This window comes from Ylistrum balloti, unplaced genomic scaffold, assembly GCF_031769215.1.
Source record: "Ylistrum balloti isolate Yb309-2 unplaced genomic scaffold, AGI_CSIRO_Ybal_v1 Utg371846, whole genome shotgun sequence".
NCBI classification, from domain to species: Eukaryota; Metazoa; Mollusca; class Bivalvia; order Pectinida; family Pectinidae; genus Ylistrum; species Ylistrum balloti.
The window spans coordinates 9,932-30,531 of record NW_026782915.1 but is presented as its reverse complement, the minus strand read 5'-3'; the positions used below and the strand labels follow the sequence as shown (position 1 = coordinate 30,531).

The 20,600-nt window shown below is 34.3% G+C and overlaps 2 protein-coding genes across 2 annotated transcripts; one reads left to right on the top strand and one right to left on the bottom strand.

Annotated features, from left to right (window-relative positions):
* Positions 1 to 278: 278 nt before the first annotated feature.
* Positions 279 to 6,250, bottom strand: LOC132563752 (meiotic nuclear division protein 1 homolog). The gene is made up of 6 exons (XM_060228502.1): positions 6,165 to 6,250; positions 4,722 to 4,787; positions 2,411 to 2,584; positions 2,134 to 2,241; positions 1,269 to 1,428; positions 279 to 428 (listed from the first exon to the last, which is right to left on the bottom strand). The coding sequence occupies exons 1-6, from the start codon at positions 6,165 to 6,167 to the stop codon at positions 322 to 324; spliced, it is 618 nt and encodes a 205-aa protein (XP_060084485.1). The 5' UTR covers positions 6,168 to 6,250; the 3' UTR covers positions 279 to 321.
* Positions 6,251 to 6,575: 325 nt separating this feature from the next.
* Positions 6,576 to 19,859, top strand: LOC132563750 (importin subunit alpha-8-like). The gene is made up of 13 exons (XM_060228500.1): positions 6,576 to 6,707; positions 8,224 to 8,318; positions 8,854 to 8,966; positions 9,988 to 10,171; positions 10,433 to 10,537; positions 11,571 to 11,647; positions 12,612 to 12,725; positions 14,261 to 14,357; positions 15,036 to 15,204; positions 16,290 to 16,381; positions 17,277 to 17,444; positions 17,987 to 18,115; positions 18,882 to 19,859. Exons 1-12 carry the CDS (start codon positions 6,629 to 6,631, stop codon positions 18,107 to 18,109), a joined length of 1,416 nt encoding a protein of 471 aa, XP_060084483.1. The 5' UTR covers positions 6,576 to 6,628; the 3' UTR covers positions 18,110 to 18,115; positions 18,882 to 19,859.
* The last annotated feature ends 741 nt before the right edge of the window (positions 19,860 to 20,600 follow it).

The window sequence follows — 20,600 nt, the reverse complement described above, 5'->3', positions numbered from 1 at the left end:
TTGCCAATGTAATATTTTTGCATGTGTCACTATTGTAATATTCCCAGGAAAACTTTTCATTGACTGTGCCTTTCAGAAATTAATTATATGATGTTACGATATTATGTTCCCTGTGAATCTTCATTCCAAATGAATTACCTGTACAACTGTATCATCAGTCAAAGTTTTTGGTACATTAGTAGAAGATATCTCAACTTGGACATCTCTAACCTTGAATGTCAGTGAAGCAAGTGAAAATTCATTTACTTTGTATCAGGTGAAAAAAATATACTGGCAAGTTCAGTTATTAATAATTTATTGTAAAAAGAACAAAAATAAAAGTCATTCAACATAATCAAAATCCTCTGGGATGTCAAATTGTTTGTCTATAACACTTTCCTCAAAGGAGAACTTCCGTTTAATCCAGGACTTGATGGAAAACACATTATCTATAAAAAAATAAATAAATAAAAATGAAAATTGATATCTTGTATATCTAAAAACATCTAAATATAAATGTGTTTAGACTCAAAGATGAAAAACATCAATGGCAGCCTAGGAAAATTTTTTTTCAAACTTTCCAAATTGTATTCTGTGCAATTTCAGAAATGGTTCCAAGGGTAAACGTGAAGGTAAAGAGTTTTCAAAAAAAGGATACCTTGCACATATATATACGTAAATCTTACATGTGTATTGTAACTAATTTACATGAATCAATTAATTCATCATAACTGATGGACTCGTCAACAAACACAAGTAATTTGCTGATTCATTACAAACTAGCAAATGACAAGGTATGGATGCCCCAGCTTCAGTCTCCTATGGAAACCATAATATACCTGTATTTTGTGTACCTGATGTTAAGATACTTTGGTGTACCCAGTAAATAAGAACCAAAGCTGATAGGTTCTATTGTGATGGGATGTATCGATCTGGGTGACACTATATGCTCCAAATGAAATGGCATGGACATAAGTTACAGGAGTGAAACACAATGAAATTTCAACATGCTCTCTTCAAAGAAAATCTTCAGTCTAAATGAAGGTTTCAAGTCAAAGAGTACTGTAAAATCATGTATTTTCATTGAGCTAAAATATCTTGGGTTTTGAAAAAAAAATATAGATTTTTGTTGGCACTTGAATTTATGGATAAATCTTACCCACGAAATTCACTAGTAAATAAATAAATCCCCTCCAAAAATTTATGATTTACAGTAACAAGCAAATTATCAGGTATGTCTGAACACCCTAAGCTGCCCAAGTTAATTCTATGACATTTGAATATCTGACCTGTCCATCGATTGGCTGCCTCCTTGGCAACGGCTGTATGGTTCTGAACTTCTTGTAGAACTTCGGGGTCACATTCCCTGTAAAGCTCCAGTTCTGACATCAGACAGGACTTTTCTTCCCTCCTCTCTGCAAGCTCCAACAACAAATCTGATCGGTCCTCCTGTACAATTATATTTCAGAAACTAATACCATTCTGTGAACATATCATACTCCAAGTTTTTTACAATGCTAAAATAATTATTAAATAAAGCACACTTCAATTGCTTCAAATATATTTGATAAAGTTACCTTTATCCAGTTACCTACACCTGCAGTTTACCACTTATTGGTGTTAGTTTATTTTTCCAAGTTACAATTTAAGACTTTTGAACATATTGCAGTACACGAGGTACTGCACTGGCGAAAATCTGCAAAGAGTTCATGTGAAAGATGTCTGGCTCTATACCTTGTTAAGTTTATTGTACTTTCTTGGGATTATACATTTTAATATGTATGTATGTAATATACAAAAGTACACAAATAGTGTTTTTTCTCTTTTTGTCACAGTGATATGAATTTAAACTACATATATAAAGACCTAAAAAATACTGTAACATACAGCAGTGGAAGAACAAGACATCTATCAACTGATGAAAATATTTTAGAATTTTACTTCTTAAGCTGACAAAACACCTTCTTGATTAAGTTTCTCAACATTTCTACTAAATTTCAGCTCCATGGCAACATTGAAACTGGAAATCCTTGAAAACAGCAAAATATAAAGCCCCTCAAAAATAAGAACATTTACAGTATCTAACTATATAGTACATTAACTGGAGGTTGTGATGTAATGAGAGAGATTCACATGCTACTTAAACAGACTTACATTTTCTTCCTTGCCAACTTTGGCTTTAGACACAGACACTGTCAATGCTGCCTTCTTACTCTCCAACTCCTCCAGTTGATTGGTCAGATCACAGATTTTTCTCTTTCTCTGCAGATTGGCAAATTATGAAAAATAACAATAGATCATTACATCAGATGAAGTTAAATGATTAGATAATTGATTATATCCAATCATCGCCCCATTACTGGGAGGAACAGTGCCTTAGATGAACAAACTGACATTGAAGGACAGGAGGGTATTAAAAATTTGTACTCACATTTTGACTGGCCTTACTAGGGAACGCCCAGAAGTAGACTGAGGTGCCAATCTTGTCCGTGTCGACCATGGCATCATCAACAAGACTGGTGAGAATGTCCTTGACAGACATGGAGGTGATCCCTTTTTCCTTCTGACACATCCTCTCTAACTCTTTTAGAGTGAAGAAGTCTTTCTGTGACCAGCAAAAAATTGCTTTAAAACTAGTTTCCACTTATGTTGAAATAAACAAATTTATCGTTCTGAATAACATCTGTACAAGTGGGATAACTTTAGTAAAATACTATAACACAGAATAGTGTTGTGCTGATTGATTTAAATATTCAATAGTTTGTCGGAAATGTTTTTGATATCAAAAGTATTTTATAAGGTTGAGTATCACTAGAGGGTTTTTTTGATATGGCACATATCACAATACAAAGTTGTGGTTAATCCTAACACTTAATAAAAACAAATAACTCAAGAAAATTATTAAACTAGAGTCAGTAACTTTATAAACCTTGAAATAAAATGAAAACACAACAAAGAGTTAATCAGTTATAGTATTTTAACCACAAACCAATCCTATTTTGCCAAAGCCATCATGTGTGTGTCTACATGGCAGACATTTTTAATCCTTCTAGTCTATGAATTTTGGACATGAAGATTTCATGTTAACAATCAAGCATCATGCTGCACTACCTTTTGTTTCAAAAATCTAAATTTTAACAGGATATGAATAACAGTATGTTGTCTATAGATATATTTCGAAGCTGAGTGTTAAACTTTTCACTATTCATTTAACATACATCACAATTACAATCCCAGTGATCATATGATCGTACCATGAATCTGAAAACAATAATATCACAGTATTGATTAGTCATTATAGCTCTGTAGCTTTGACCAGTGTTATTCCCGGTATAACCCTAGTAAAATATTAGGCACTATATGGTTTGGCCAGAAAGAACTTCTCATCAGTTTGATCTGTTGTGCATCAGAAATTCTAGTGGAGGCAATGAAATAATGATCTCCAGTATACCTATATTGATATTATCTGAGTATCATAGTTTTTTGTAATTAATAAGAGATCACAGAGGGATCGTGGCCCCCGAGATTATTTGATCTTTATTTGTTCTTTAAAGGTGTATTTTTCCCTTCTTTTCTCTCCTCTTCTCTGTTTTTGCTCTTAATGATGAAAAATTTGAACATTAACATTTGCAGAAATAGTGATAATAATCTTTAACTGCAAAACCCAAGATGGTCTCCTGGAAGCCATATTGTTTCTTCTGATCAGTCACAAAATCAAATGAGCACAACTAAGGACCAAGGGGGAACCTGCACATGCAATTTGTAAGAGATTTGTTCAATACTTGAGAAATAGCGATAACAAACTTTCAAAGTCAAAATCCAAGATGGCCACCTTTTGACCGTTTTGTTTTTCTGATCACACGTAAAATCAAAGGACAAGAGGAAATTACACATGAAGTTTGTTAAATGCCTATGCAGTAATTCTCAAGAAATAGCAATAAAAAAACTTTCCAGTCAAAATCCAAAATAGCTACCTGTAAACTGTTTGATTTTTCTGATCAGTCACAAAAGCAAAAGGGCACAACTAGAGATCAAGAGAAACCTATACATAAGAAATTTGATAGAAATCCATCCAGTGCTTCTCAAGAAACAGCAATAACAAACTTTAATAGGAGAAATCAAAGATGGCTGCCTGTCAGTCATTTAGTTTTTTATCCGACCCAAAATCAACCTGCACAACTACGGGCCAAGGGGAACCTACATATGAAATTTGAGAGATCAATCCAGTTCTTCTCAAGAAATGCAGATAAAAACTTCATAGGAAAATCCAAGATGACTGTCTGTTGGCCATTTTATTTTTCTGATCAGTCCCCAAACCAAACGGGCACAACAACGAACCAAGGGGAACCTACATATGAAATTTGAGAAATAACCATTCAGTACATCTCAAGAAAAAGTGATAACACAAATGTTTACAGATGCAGGGACCACAGACGTAGGGCAATTTGAGTTGCTTACTATCTACTGAGGGTAGTACAGACCTATCAGTTTATTATTGATTTACATCTTATTAACAGCCAGGGTCATTCAAGGATGTCCCAGGTTTGGTTGGTGGAGTAAATAAGCCAGAGTTCCAAAAGAAAAAGAGAGGCTATCAATTTTCTAAGAAAAGCCACCTACCTCCCTCACATGGGCCTCCGAGGTGGATGGCTCTAGTGCCTTTTCAGGCAAACTTACTTATCGTTCTCATTCCAGATCCGATTCATTTTTACCTATCATGAGTACATTTATTAATTTCTTACTTTTTCAAAGAAAAAATCCATCATGCGGGATCTTTTCTCTTCAACGCTCAAACCTTTCTTCTTGGACTGAAAATAAGAAAAGTTGGAAATTTATTAGTGAGTACTCATATTGAATATACAGTCTTCCAGCCTGACAGTTTCACAGAAAAACTGAAAGGCTGTCACAATAAAATAGAAGAATTTAACCTGATTGATAATGATATGCATCATCAACTGATGGTGAAAATATGGAAAAATTTCCCCCAAATAGGAAAACAAATTCTTTATACAGTTTTCATTAGCATTTTTTGCCATCATGAAAAATATATATGAAAGTATTTCATTCGCGTAATCTTCGTGTATGTCACAAGTTTTATCCTATCCCTCTTTTAAATTTCCCAATTTTTTAAAAACATATACCTAGTATACCATAATCTTTGATTTTTAAATCAAACCTTTATGTGTGGCTTTGTCGAAGGCCTTTTTAACATCTGAATAGATGGTTTCAGTGGGTCTATTTTGGTATTTCTGAAATTTGTTTGGTTCATGATTTGCCAGTTCTGAAGCTATGTTAGTTTTCTGTTATAAGTTTGTTTTATTCATGATGATTTCCTATTTCATCCTGATTTATTCCTTAAAATAATTTACTCATTTCTGATATCTGGCTAATTGATCAGTAATTGCCTTTTTCTTTCCTCTTTGAAAATTACTGTAACGTTTTCATGATTTCAGTCCACTGGTAATTGCCATTGCTGTAGCAACTTCTTAAACAATATCTCTAGTGGCTTGATAAGTTTGTTAGTCATTTCTTTTATTAATCAAGGGAGGATTTTTATCTGATCCTGGTGACCTACTGCATTTTAATTTCATTATGTAACCCTGGATAAGATGCTAGCAACAAAACATCGCTCGACTGAAGAAATATTCTCTTTAAGTGTGACCGGTTGGGCATAAACTATATATTGATAGTACAATAGTGTCCTAGGTTAGAATCTTAGTGGAGGCATTGAAATGAATAAATGGTGACCTTTGTTAAAATACTTAAAATATCAGTGGTGATTTTTTACTTTCAAAATAATGTGCGACACAGGCACTTTATGCATGGTAAGTACATGTAAACTTTGTCGATATGATAAAATTCCATTTTGCTCATAATAATAGAGGCAATCATTTTCCCTCTTGCTTTAGAGCCGAAAGTGTTAATACTGAAGAAAAAATACAAAAGAAAAATATATGTATATATATATGAAAAAAAAAAACAAAAACAAAACAAAATAGAAAATCAAGTTCTTGTCATTCGTCATATTTTATCAACAGGATTTCCAACTAATTAAGACACATACTATGTAAATATATGGTGGATAAACAGAAAAAGATATGAACATTATGAGACAAGCGGCTCTACTCTGGTTATCACACCGATGTTGTAAATGGTTTCACTGACATATTTTCCGAATACGTTACCATTGCAATTGTATGTTAGAACATCAAAAAGGAATATATCATCTTTCCGCTGACGCTGACATGGTCGTCATTGAATATTAATATGACGAAGGAAACAGCAGTCGAAACAATTACTTGTGGCATCAAATATGGCGCGCTTTTGAACTTCCGGGGTCGTTCGTTTCGAACTGTTTTTAACGCTGTAGAATATGTTATGGTAAAAAAAATACTTTCATCTTTAAAATATCAATATTACAGGAAAACAATATCTTTTCTTAATCATGAATTACTGTTCAAGCAAATCATAAACTTAAGATCCATGAACAAATAATATCTCTGGCCAGAATCCTCCATTAATCCGTCGTCCGTGTGTAAATATCCAGAGAGGGGAGGCTACTCTAGTTGAAATCCCTCGCAGAATAACCATGGATGTTGGATGAAGATCAAAACTTTAGTTCCTGGGTTTTATATATTTTGATTTTATCATGGATCGGAAATCACAATACAAACACAAGGCTGATGATGTCCAGACAATCAGAGATCGGACAAGAAATGAGGAAGTTGGTAAGAAATAACACCAGAAGTATTTATCATTAAGAATATTATTTATGGTAAATTCATCTACAGATATGGACACAGGGGCTTATTCCCAGCCTGCGTCCATCCTATATCCTAATAAATAAAAGATTATAACTGTACACTTTAACGGTTCCATGTTTGCGAACTACTACAACACGAACATCTTGAACTCTCATACATATGTATATGCATTTATTCTTAATATCTAGGTCCACCAAGCCTAAAAGCAGTAAAATTGACACATGTATTTCTTCCATTTTCTTTTGACTTAACATCGAATGGCCCACCTTATTTTTTTACATCGACCACCACAGGAATCGGACGTTATATATGTGAAATATTAAAATACATATATATATGCAATATGGATCTCGTGTCTTATATTCCTGCTATTGTAGTATCCCATTTAGAATCATTTCTCTCTAGCTACGTTATGTCGATGATTTGCCACCAAAAATACATAAATTGATTGGAATTTGTTCATACTATGAGAGTTACTAAAGAAACTGATTGGTGAAACACCAGTATTTTTTTCAAAAAAAAATGTCTGCAGATCTGACTTCAAATTTGCATAGTGACTTGTTTGAATCGGAAATTTTTATAAGCAACCTAAAATATTCAAGTGTGAGATCACTCAGGTCAATAGTTCATGTGTTATGGCTCAACAAAATACATAACTGTCTGGAACTGACATTGAGACGATAGTAAAATAATAGCTATGTGTAGAATGTCCAATTCTTTTGCATTGACTGAAATTATCTAGAGAAATGGTCCATTCTATAAAACATGTTCTATTTCCCAACATTTCAGTAAATACCACCCCAACCTCACCCCTCCTTGCCTATGGTCAGCTCTGATAATATTCTTCAGTGGTCTACAATTTACACCAATGACTCACAAATAGGTCTAAGTCATTAAGTGCTTTTAAAAATTAAGCTGTTATATGGCATATTCAAAATGTAACGAACAAGTATATTTTTAGGCCTTACCAATGTATGTATCATGAGTAGAGAAGATCAATAAGATCGGGCAATCGTAGACTTCACAAATCCTAGGATGTTGCGAAAATGATGTATCAATTTTAAGTCATCGAAAACTAAAATATGATATATGTCTCCTATATATATATATATATATATATATATATATATCTATCTATACAGTATAATTATTATGAATTTCAATTCATAACTATTCAACATATTACATGTATAAAAAGATGTATGCTGCATTGTTAAATACATTTATACTGAATTTTCAAGTTTTTTCATTCACTTTTCAAAATTAAAAAACAAACAAACAAAAAAATGTGCGATATGTGTAAATGTAGAGGCGAAGACATTTTACAACTGGCATTGATTTTTTATTTATCTAATTTATTCAGTGACGATATCAGGAAATGTATTATCAACTAACCCAATTGATATGCATGCAGTTGCGTGTATCTGTCATAAAATTCATGCAATAATGCCAACCAAATGTTGATCTGTTAATTACGAAGCATTAAGGAAGGAGAAGAAGGACAAAGCTGTAAATGCCAAGAGATTCCGGTATATAACAGAGGCTGAGGCTGGAGTAGAAGTCACACAAGATGAGGTATGCATTATTTGCTGTCTTTATAGTTAGCTACCGTAATATAAGATCATGTGTATAGTATATAAGGGCAACTTCGCATAAGCAGTTGAAATGGTTGGACGAGTTGAACATGCAAGAAAAACACCAGGTACTGGACTGCAGAATATGATAAGGGCTATCAAGTTTGTTAAAATGTCAGTTAAACAGTTAAACCTACTGTCAAGGTCACAAGGGTTAAATGTGTTGAAATGCATAAACAACTTCTCAGTAAATAAAAGGCCAAGGTTCTTGATAACGGGCCTTGTTTTTCAACAAGCAATATGTCCATAGTAATGGCAATTGTGTATAAAGGATAAGATTTCATATTCACAGAAGATGTCTTTATGAACCAACCAATGTCTTTTATGTAAGCTGTAATGTAGTTGAGCAATTTATTTTAGGCCAATTTGGTTTCTTTCATATATAGGTCTTTATAGTAATATGACCCTGAATGCCCATGGGCCTCTTGTTTATGAAATTATAACTGTATTAAAAGACCCTGTTCTGCTTTTATGAGGTGAGGAATGCCACTTGTGGTCTCAAAAAACCTGGTGCACATCGACTGGAAAACCTGAAACTTTTAAAACATGCCTTCTCTCAGGGCACAGTGTACATCGATGTTTTCTTCAGGTAAATTAGATTTTATCCCTTTAAAGTACTTGCTTCTTATATTTTATAAATGTATCAATAGATTATCAGATAATAAAAATGTATCAATAGATTATCAGATAATAAAAATGTATCAATGGATTATCAGATAATAAAAATGTATCAATAGATTATCAGATAATAAAATTCCAGTGTTTGTTTAATAAAGGCATATTGAAAACACTAAACTAAGGACAAAAGTTGATCTTATGTATATATGGCACGCATGCTTTGTGGTTGTGTTCTATTGGGTTCCAAATCTTAAACCAGATGTCTAAAGGTGAGATATTTTCATCAGTGTATATTTATTCATGTCTGGCAATATAATTCTACTCACTTACACTGTTCTGTAAAATCACGTTCAAGAAATACTACTTTTTTGCCTTTATATGTATTAAGCCCACACTCACAAGGTGATAAAACAAGGGTGGATTGCTTTTCAGGTAAAAGTTCAAGCTCACTATTACAATTATTATAAAGAATTGCTTTCCACATATAACACATTATCTTGAATTCTCTTCAGTCAGTTGATCCACTCACTCAGTTAAAACGTTTTTTATTTGTTAAACAGAATCTGATTGAATGTGTACCCAGTACTATCTCTACCATAGTTTTACATGTATCACTATATATACTGGTCACAAGTCCTGAGCCATGATGGCTTAAGATGTCTGACAGTCATTTTCATTTGTCCTCCACCTCTGGGATGTAGGTTTGAGGCATGTAATATTGGGCAGACATCAGGTTTCAACCACAGGTTGCTGATTTTTCTCTGGGAACTCTAGCTTTCCTGAACCACCCAAACCTGGCCCGTCTTTAAGTGAACCTTAGGCAATAATAAACCATTACAAATCTTTAAAATGCAGATTGATGTAATAATTTACCAGCATATAACAGCATATGATGAGTATAACTTGTGTGTCATGTTCTAAAGTTCTACAACTATAATAAATGACTTTTTTAGATAGATAATTCATTGAGGTGGCTGTTTTGAATTTCACAGTATAGAAAACTCCTTGAGTTGGCTGGTGGGTCTATACACTGGACAGGATATTGAGCTACAACAGGAGGCAGCATGGTGTATAACTAACATATCGGCAGGTACCCACCAACATGCTGTCGCTGTTGCTAAATACATCGCACCTTACCTTGTGACTTACCTGAGCAGTGTTGTACCAGTAATACAGGTGAGCGTATATTATGAAATTAAATATACCACCCCACTTGGACTCAGTGCTATATCTAAATATCTAAATGTCTAAATATCTTTGCTTCATATTTACCATATAGTTCTACACTTTATTGTATGAAGTTGGTCACCTGCCAAGGTTGAAAGGTCAAAGGTCACATTTGAAAAGTTCAAGTTCATCTCACAATGAAAATTATATGCATGAGAGAGAGGAAATGCTTATCCTACCAACAATTTCTAATTTATGTTACTTTGTCAGGACCAGAGTGCATGGGCCCTAGGAAATTTAGCAGGGGATAGTAAAGAAAGTCGTAGCCTGATACACGCCCAGGGAGTTGTCTTCCCTCTTGTACAGCTTTTACAGGTACGTGTAAATCTTATTTAACTTCTACAATGTAAAACTGTATTTTAGCTTCTACAGGTAAATCTGTATTTTACCTTAAGTCAGACTACAGATCAATCTGTTTTGACGTCTACAGGTAAATTTATTTTGATTTTTACAGGTAAATCTGTATTTTACTTTAAGTCAGACTACAGATCAATCTGTTTTGACGTCTACAGGTAAATTTATTTTGATTTTTACAGGTAAATCTGTATTTTACTTTAAGTCAGACTACAGATCAATCTGTTTTGACGTCTACAGGTAAATTTATTTTGATTTTTACAGGTAAATCTGTATTTTACCTTAAGTCAGACTACAGATCAATCTGTTTTGACTTCTACAGGTAAATTTGTTTTGATTTCTACAAGTAAATCTGTATTTTGTAGCTTTTACAGGTAAATTTATTAGTTCTAACTCCTACAACTCACTTCCTCCATGAAGTATGATTAATCCAGTGAAAGATCACATTTCATTTACTCATTATGTCAAACCTTTCAGTTTTCGGAATTTGAAATGAAGAAAGAGAAAAAATGGGGAAATACTGCATAACAGCTTTTTTTCACCTCTGTCTTAATTTTGCCAGATGATTGTATGGCAAGGTCTGATTTTCTCAAGAGAATTCCAATTTTCCTTCACCACCCAAATCTGGCTAGAACATGACGCAACAATAAATAAATGTAATAACATTGCTAAAATTAGATATTGTGAGTATGTCATCAAGTGGCAACATTCACTTGTGGCAAAGTAGTCCTTTATACAGTAAATTTTCTTTACAATATGTCCTATATTTCAAAATAGTAGCATGGTGTGATTTTTTATTTTGAATTATCACTGCTATGTACCATTTTAACTTGTATACATGCAAGGTTTAGCAGTCACACAACCCAATAAATAGCTGTTGTAATCATTTTCAGTTTTCCACAAAAATTGTTATTTCTATGAAATCTAAAACCTGTATTTCCAGAGATTGAATTTCAGTTTTGAAAAAATCAAAATATTTCAACTTTCATTTTAGTCTCCTCATCCATCAGTTGTGCAGTCAGCTTCATTTGCCTTGTCCAATCTGGTGAAGGAATCACATGATATAGCAAGGTAAGGGGGATAACTGTACAATCATCTTGGGTCTTTTAAGTTATAGAGGTAAGAATTCTTCTGTTTACTATTGGCTTATAGTATAATTCTATAATCTTTTCTGGTATTCTTTTAATCTTTTCCAAAATACTTTCTGCACATTTTTTTAACTGGACACTATTTATGGTATGTCGTCCATGATCCATACATATTTCTATCATAAAATGTCTTTTGTTTGACGTTCTTTTTTTCAGCTTTCAGCTCTTTCAAACTTTATATTATCAATCAGCATGGCTTTTAAGTTTTGTTAGAACTTGAAAGCCTATATTATTATGACATCAAATTGTGTTTTGCTGAACAGCATTTTGATTAAAAAAATAAGAAGAAGAAAAAAAGAGTAATTTACCAAAACCCCTCCATTTCAGCATTTTAAACATATCTGGAGACTTCTTCCATAAACATAACAGGAATTTATGTTTATATTTACAACATCAGTATTCAACTGTATTGGGAAGAGAAGTTGCCTTAAGGGGTTATCTTAGCATTTTGTACTTGTCCTGAGATTTGTTTTACTGTTTACTGTTTTTACTGGCAATAAGCCCATGCAGGACAATAAGCCCATGACTTGCAATAAACTCATATATCTTTTGCTATTTTGAATTAATTCACACCCAGGATTTGAGTCTAAGGTACATAACTTGTCGTAGGATGAAGGAGAAGACCCAAACCTTGGGTGAACCATTGGACTACAACTAATAAAACCAGAGAAAACCAGTCTCTTGTTCGTTACAATTGATATCCTTATTTAGATTTGCCCAGATTTTCCTATCACCCTGTATACCTTGTGGTATACTGTATAGTACACAGGAAACTTGTACTAGATATTATGACATTTTTCTTTATCATTGATATTACAGTATTGTCATTGTTTGTACATTTTCTAATTGTCTGAAGCTAATTATAATACATTTATTTCCTGATGTAGGGAGGTTGTTAATGTAAAGGCATTGCCTTTGCTTCAAACATTACTAGTGAACACAGCAGAAAACCAAGGCATCTTGACTGAGGTATCCTGGGTACTGACCTATCTGGCTGCAAGGTATGACTCTCACTCAAATCATGGAGATTGTTCATGTAAATGAACAAAACTGTACTAAAAAGACAGTTTTTTTTTCAATTGATCATTAATTTACTAAGATATAAAAGATGTTTTTGGTAGAAATGAATTTAATGATTTATGGAATTCTATAGCTCTGTCATTTTCACGGTTTCTCGTTTTAACATCTTCAATCTTTAAAAAGAGCAATAAATAGAACACTCATCATTGGATTTTTCTTATATTTTATGATACATAGTATCATGTAAATACATTGTAAATATTTATATTACTGTTCACTGGTCTTTCTTAAAAGGTATTTATCGGTGAAGCAACCGGTAATGATACTATATTGAAAGCAGATAAAATTTTGTAGTAAAATTTACAATGGACCCTCGATAATCCATACAATTTTGGAAGGAAACAAAGTGTCTTGGTTATTGAGTATCTACAAGTTCTATAAACTTTCATTGTATACTGTATCCATTTGTAAAGCTTTATAAGTTTTCTTACAAGACTTGTTTCTATGGAGGCGGCCATGATAGCTTGGTCGGTTCGAGTGTTGACCTATGTTGTAACCTCAGGTGAAAATCCGAGGTGCATTGTTTTGCACTCTCTAAATGTGGCAGTTCATGTCCCTCAGGAAGCTGAGAAAGGGACAGTCTGTAACGATGTGGTTGAGTCTGTATTACTATGGATGTCATGCCACAGGCCACCTTTTGTTCAGTGAGGTTGTCACCAGCTACTACAAGGAGGCCCGGTCTTAAAATGACTCTGGCTCAGGGTTTTCCACAATTTTGTTAGTAGTAGGCTGTGTAGTGAAAGTAGGAGGCTGGCCTGCCGTGTACGTGTAGTCGTGTATGGAACATTATTACGGAACTGGATTGGTGTAGGCGGCCAAATGATCAAAGTAGCCGGTCAAATCGGCCGGCGACCAGCTCTTATGGAAAACCCTGCTGGCTGTTCATTTTTGGAATGATCCCAGCATACAAATAAAAAAGAAAGCATGTTAAAACAATGATGAGTGCTTACGAACTGATAAAAATTGAACTTAAGATTATGTTATGTCAACCTATATTAAAGATATATATGGGGGAGTTGGAAAATATTTGAATGAATTATCAATATATTTGATAGTATCAGTATATCAGTAATTATACTTGTAATTGATATAGCTGTATATTTGTAAAGTCAAATTTTTGCCTTTAATAAGTTAGTGGATACAGCAGGGGAAAAGTGTAAAGGAATATAGGAAAAACATTCTCCCAGGATTGTGTTTGCTTTACCATCAAATAATTAAAACCTACCTGGTAAATTGCTGGGTTTTCTTCCACCTTATTGAAAAAAGTTGAGATGGGCGAAACAGTCTTTCGGTATTTGTAGAATAGATCAAGGATGAATATTATTTTACCGGTAAATGCACACATGCATAAAGTCACACAGGAGTTATATAAAGGTTAAGATATCTGCAATTTGATCACATGTTTCTCCTGGTTGTTAAAGGAAATATGTGACCATTGGTCTTCTTTTGTTCACAGTCCAGAGTTTACTGAAGAAATGGTCAAACTGGGATTTCTGACACAGATTGTTGACATCCTCGTGCAACTGGTCTCCACAAATCCCCATGTATTCCAGGTATGCAATATAAGGCCCCCAGACTGCATGGGTTTGGTCACTTCCCCCAGACCACATGGGTTTGAGTCACTGGCCCCAGACCACATGGGTTTGAGTCACTGGCCCCATACCACATGGGTTTGAGTCACTGGCCCCAGACCACATGGGTTTGAGTCACTGGCCCCAGACCACATGGGTTTGAGTCACTGGCCCCAGACCACATGGGTTTGAGTCACTGGCCCCATACCACATGGGTTTGAGTCTCATGATCGTAATGATATATAGTTGTGCCCTTTCACTTTTCATTTAAACATGATCAAATGCTTCAGCTAATTATAGCCTATAATTTGACAAACATATAAGGTCTTCCAAAACCATAACCATGGAATCTCTTTGCAGGCTTCTGATAGGTCAGAATTTCTGATTCTCTGATTTAGCTGAAATTGTCATTAGAAGGTTTAGGGGGTGACAAATACAATGATACCATTTTTGGGGGAGAAATTGTTTCCTCATGGTTGCCATGGTGACCAAATGAAGATTTCTTGCATAACCCCTCCAAAACTATTGTCGATTTAGGACGAGGGAGGACATCCTGGCGACACCTCTAGTTCACTATTTCTTTACAATATTGAATTGAATAGATACAGACAAGCATGTCAAGACAAGGAAATTTTAGTTCAGATTTACTCAATATTACAGATAGTAACGCCATTGCTTCGTTGCCTTGGAAACCTGTGCAGTGGTCCAGATGAGTATACACAAATGGCATGCACAAACTCATCTCTCCTCCAGAGTCTGGCTGCCTATCTCTCCTCGAGTCATCGACATATCCGTAAGGAAACACTCTGGGTACTTTCAAATATGGCAGGTGAGATGATTGAAGACAGTGACTTCTAAACATTGGGATTTAATACTACACAAACATGTTTATATTTTCTTCAAAAAAATTCTCTCACACTCAAATTACTGTATGTAACCAGGAAATCCTTAACTCAAATAACATAGGTAAATGAAATGATGGTTGATAAAATCTTTACTGAAAAGTCAAGGGTGGTCTTATTACCAATCATGGTTTATTGTCAAATGAAAATAATTGTACATTTTTAAAAAGAATTCCTTCATATACTTATACATTCAATCCATTTTTAAAATCTTGTAAAATAGGAATTGCATTAGTTACCTTATTGCACTGATCTGTAATGTAAACCTGAAACTATCGATGTACAAATGTCATGTTTAAATGCCCCAGTGTGAAACTGCATATATTATACTTATATGGGGCTTTCTGTATCTTGTGTGTTGTATCAACGTCTGTAGTTGAGGTCCACATTTTAAATCACATACCCACATATTGTATTTTACCAGTTATAGGGGCCTTGCTTTGGAATTATAACTTTCACCATTTCAATGATAAATTATACATTAAGATGTGATGTCTGTAGTTAATGTACCTTAACATGCCTCTTTTCCAAATACCTTATACCTTACAATATCTTTAGCATCAGGGAAGTTTGCACTGCCAAATGATTTTTACCTATTTTAGCACCCTACCGTAACCTACTTGCCTAAAATGGTGGCAAAGTTCAGAAAATACGCATGTATTTGACGCTGTTGTAAAATTGTCTGATGTATAAAAATTGCGAAATTTATCTAATTATGGGAATACTTCACCTCCCCCGTCTAAATTTTGACTTTTGTTTCGATCACTTTGGATTTTCCTTAATCACCTCCTAGATTTCAAATTTTAGGCTCTTAGCATCACTGATGAATCCTAGAAGGACAAAACAGCTGTGTGATGCAGTATAATTCATTGTTTGACTCTACTGTATCTCACTCTAAATTATGACAAATTGCTTTTCACTTATGTGTCTTTGTTAACAATCCTTAGCATAAATTTCCCTCACAGAGTAGGTGGTGTATCTGTTATTTGTGTGATATTTCTATTTTACCCAGGGGAACCCCATACCTGTCACACATTGGCCTTTGGGCCCCTCCTTCCAGTGATTCTAGATCAGGTCCCTGGAGCCTATGACATCAAAATGGAGGTAAGGTTTTTGCCTTGTCAACAAAGTACCAATCAATTTCTGGTACTCAACATATTTGAAAGAAATTCTGTTGATAAATGACATCAAGTCATTTAACAATGCCTGCTGAAAAAGGTATGATCTTATCTGTTTTTCACACTTCATCTCATCAGCCTGGTCTGCCTTTTTTTTCCAAATGACTAATTTTGAAGAAGCAGTCAGCGTAGGGTCATGATACTTGGCTTGTAGGTTTCTGGGATGAAGCCGAACAAAGTTTACAAAAGAAATATTCAATGTCAAAGAGCATTGATGTCAGAGGTCAAGGTCATTGTTCTTTATAGCTAAATTTCTATCCAACCCAAAGACACAGAGTTTTGTTTAGGGGCTTCACTCTTAGAATTTATTACTTGATTTTCTTAAAAACAATGCACAGGATATGTTACTTAGAATAGAAGTGATTTGTTTTGGAGTGTTGGGGTCATATAGATGTTTTATTGACATAGAATGTATGCTTAAATTTCTGTAAAAGTCTTACAATTGTAGTGAGCGATACTGAAGTTCCTACAGTAAATAAACAAAACATTTGTTCTGGTATCCTTGTGTAACTAATTGAAAATAAGGGTTGGATTTGGCACAACTTTTTGAAAACCCAACCAGTATTTCTTTTTAATATAAATATAAATAATCTTATACAGAAATATCTCTATTTAAAACAGTATTACTTCTTGTGTTAAGTTCCTTAAAATTGTTGAAAATAGAATGTGAAATTTGAATAATTCTTAATTATGAATTCCAATCACATAATCTAGAATGCTTTGTGAACACTTTTTTGTGAAGACAAATGAATATATACTATTTGGTACTGTTACTTATGATTATACTTAATCTGGTCCTGACAGTTTCCTTTACTTTTCAGGCTTTGTATCTGCTGTGTAATATTGCCTGTCATGGCGAGGAACTCTGTTTACAGTTGTTAAATAACGGAATTCTCCAGAAGGTGGCGCCAGTGTTGAAGTCACATGATGTGGAAATTCTGAACCTGGGAATAGCGCTGATTGAAATGATTTTGCGAATGACTGAAGAGGTAGGTTGCAAAATACTGATATTATAACCAGAAAACAATATTTGGAAGTTTGCATAACATTAAATCATTGTATTGGATGACACAGGACTTCAGGAAAGTCAACTTTCAATGACATTTACCGTAAATGTGCATATTTTGGCTATAATGTAATTTTAGCTCAGCAACAGTTTTGAATAAATAAGCATAATAATGAATTCAGGCATTCACAGTTATTGTTATATATACAAAAACATCCAATTAGCAAAACCATATTTTAGTACTATATATTAAGATTGAAAATCGCCAAAACAATATTTCTGCCAAAATATATAGGTTTACTTTAAAACAGATATATTAAATAATGCAATGCAGATTTATTGTCAGTTCACGAAAACAAAAAAAACTTGAAGCTTTTAAGTACATGAAATGTGTGTGTATGCATAATGAAAGCTGATTTTTTAAAATGAGTAAAAGAAAATTTTTAAAAATGTTTGTGTATGTAAATAAAAATTGATTTAATCATTAAAGAAATACACAAAAATTGATGAATGCTTTCTTTCAAGGGAAAGAAGATATTGGAGGAATGTGGAGGATTGGAGGGACTAGAAACCCTGGAGTACCACAACAACACACAGATAAGAGAAGAAGCTTGTAATCTACTGGAGACCTACTTCTACACAGAATAATGGCAGGTGACTATCTGGGGTGTTTGGGCTAGACTCAACTAAATTCATTTCAAATACAAAATCAAAATTATACACAGATAAAAGGCTGTTTATTACTAGTGTTAATTTATTGTAACCTATACTTACCTATGGTAATATATAAATAGCTGTCTTAAATATACTATATACAACTGTACCTGGCAGATGGTACTCAAATTAGGCTGACTGTAATTTCTGTATGTACTACCTGTTAATAGGAACCAGTAGATAACCGTAAAATACTGTTCTATAGGTCCTAGACTGTATTTTGGGTGATCAGCAAAGACAGCCAACATATATCAAAGCTAATATGGCCTTTGGATATAGAAATTGATTAATTACAAGTTGATAAAATTTAAATTTAACAAAAGTAATCACATGTAGTGTATTCTTAATAGATTCTGTATAAATCACATTTGTGTCATGTCTAAATGATTTCAAAACAAAAATCAGTATAGTTTGATAATTCTGACAATACTACCTTAGATTTTATTGTTATTATCTGTCAGAGAAGGGATGTAGTACTTAATATAGATATCATTATGATTGTCAAATGAATTTGATATTAAAAGTTGCATTCTGTTAAGTTACTTTGTAAGGTTTCAACATTTACATGATTTTATTGTTATAATTAACAAAAAAAAAAAAAAAACAAAAAAGGGTACTTCCATTCAAACTTCCATTTGCTGTTAATGAAATTTCAAAATTTACTCCTCACTGGCTGCAAATAAGACACTGTGTATTTTCTTTACAGACAGAACATGGATGGAGATGGATCTGTAAGGAAATTTATTGGACAAATGTACCTGTCTGTACATGAGAATGCAGTAAGATGAAACGTGACTCAAACTGTAGTGTTAACATTTGGGAAATCAGATGCTTCTGATGATGAGGACAGTGCGAGCTTAGACACTGACTGTATCAGAAATCAGATGCTTCTGATGATGAGGACAGTACGAGCTTGGACACTGACTGTATCAGAAATCAGATGCTTCTGATGATGAGGACAGTGCGAGCTTGGACACTGACTGTATCAGAAATCAGATGCTTCTGATGATGAGGACAGTGCGAGCTTAGACACTGACTGTATCAGAAATCAGATGCTTCTGATGATGAGGACAGTATGAGCTTGGACACTGACTGTATCAGAAATCAGATGCTTCTGATGATGAGGACAGTGCGAGCTTGGACACTGACTGTATCAGAAATCAGATGCTTCTGATGATGAGGACAGTGCGAGCTTGGACACTGACTGTATCAGAAATCAGATGCTTCTGATGATGAGGACAGTGCGAGCTTAGACACTGACTGTATCAGAAATCAGCTGCTTCTGATGATGAGGACAGTGCGAGCTTAGACACTGACTGTATCAGAAATCAGATGCTTCTGATGATGAGGACAGTGCGAGCTTAGACACTGACTGTATCAGAAATCAGATGCTTCTGATGATGAGGACAGTGCGAGCTTAGACACTGACTGTATCAGAAATCAGCTGCTTCTGATGATGAGGACAGTGCGAGCTTAGACACTGACTGTATCAGAAATCAGATGCTTCTGATGATGAGGACAGTGCGAGCTTAGACACTGACTGTATCAGAAATCAGATGCTTCTGATGATGAGGACAGTGCGAGCTTGGACACTGACTGTATCAGAAATCAGATGCTTCTGATGATGAGGACAGTGCGAGCTTGGACACTGACTGTATCAGAAATCAGATGCTTCTGATGATGAGGACAGTGCAAGCTTAGACACTGACTGTATCAGAAATCAGATGCTTCTGATGATGAGGACAGTACGAGCTTGGACACTGACTGTATCAGAAATCAGATGTTTTAGATAATGAGGACAGTGTGAGCTAGGACACTGACTGTATCACTGTATCAGAAATCAGATGCTGAAGATAATGAGGACAGTGTGAGCTAGGACACTGACTGTATCACTGTATCAGAAATCACATGTTTTAGATAATGAGGACAGTGTGAGCTAGGACACTGACTGTATCACTGTATCAGAAATCAGATGCTGAAGATAATGAGGACAGTGGGAGATAGGACACTGACTGTATCACTGTATCAGAAATCACATGTTTTAGATAATGAGGACAGTGTGAGCTAGGACACTGACTGTATCACTGTATCAGAAATCAGATGCTGAAGATAATGAGGACAGTGGGAGATAGGACACTGACTGTATCTCTGTATATCACATACATACCAAACAACATTCAGTGTATAATGACAAATCTCTATTTGGTCATTCCTGTTTCTTTTCCAACGGTTTTATAGGGACAGTTAAGTAATAGGTCTCGTTTTTATCTGTAAATATGGGGAAGGATCCTCAACTTTGTTAAAATTTGAAGACTGGAGGATATGATTAATTTTAAAGGATTCAGATTGGCTGGCAACAAAGTGCCTCTTTGATTCAAATTTATCTAACCACTCCGATGACATCAATTCAAGTATATTGATCATA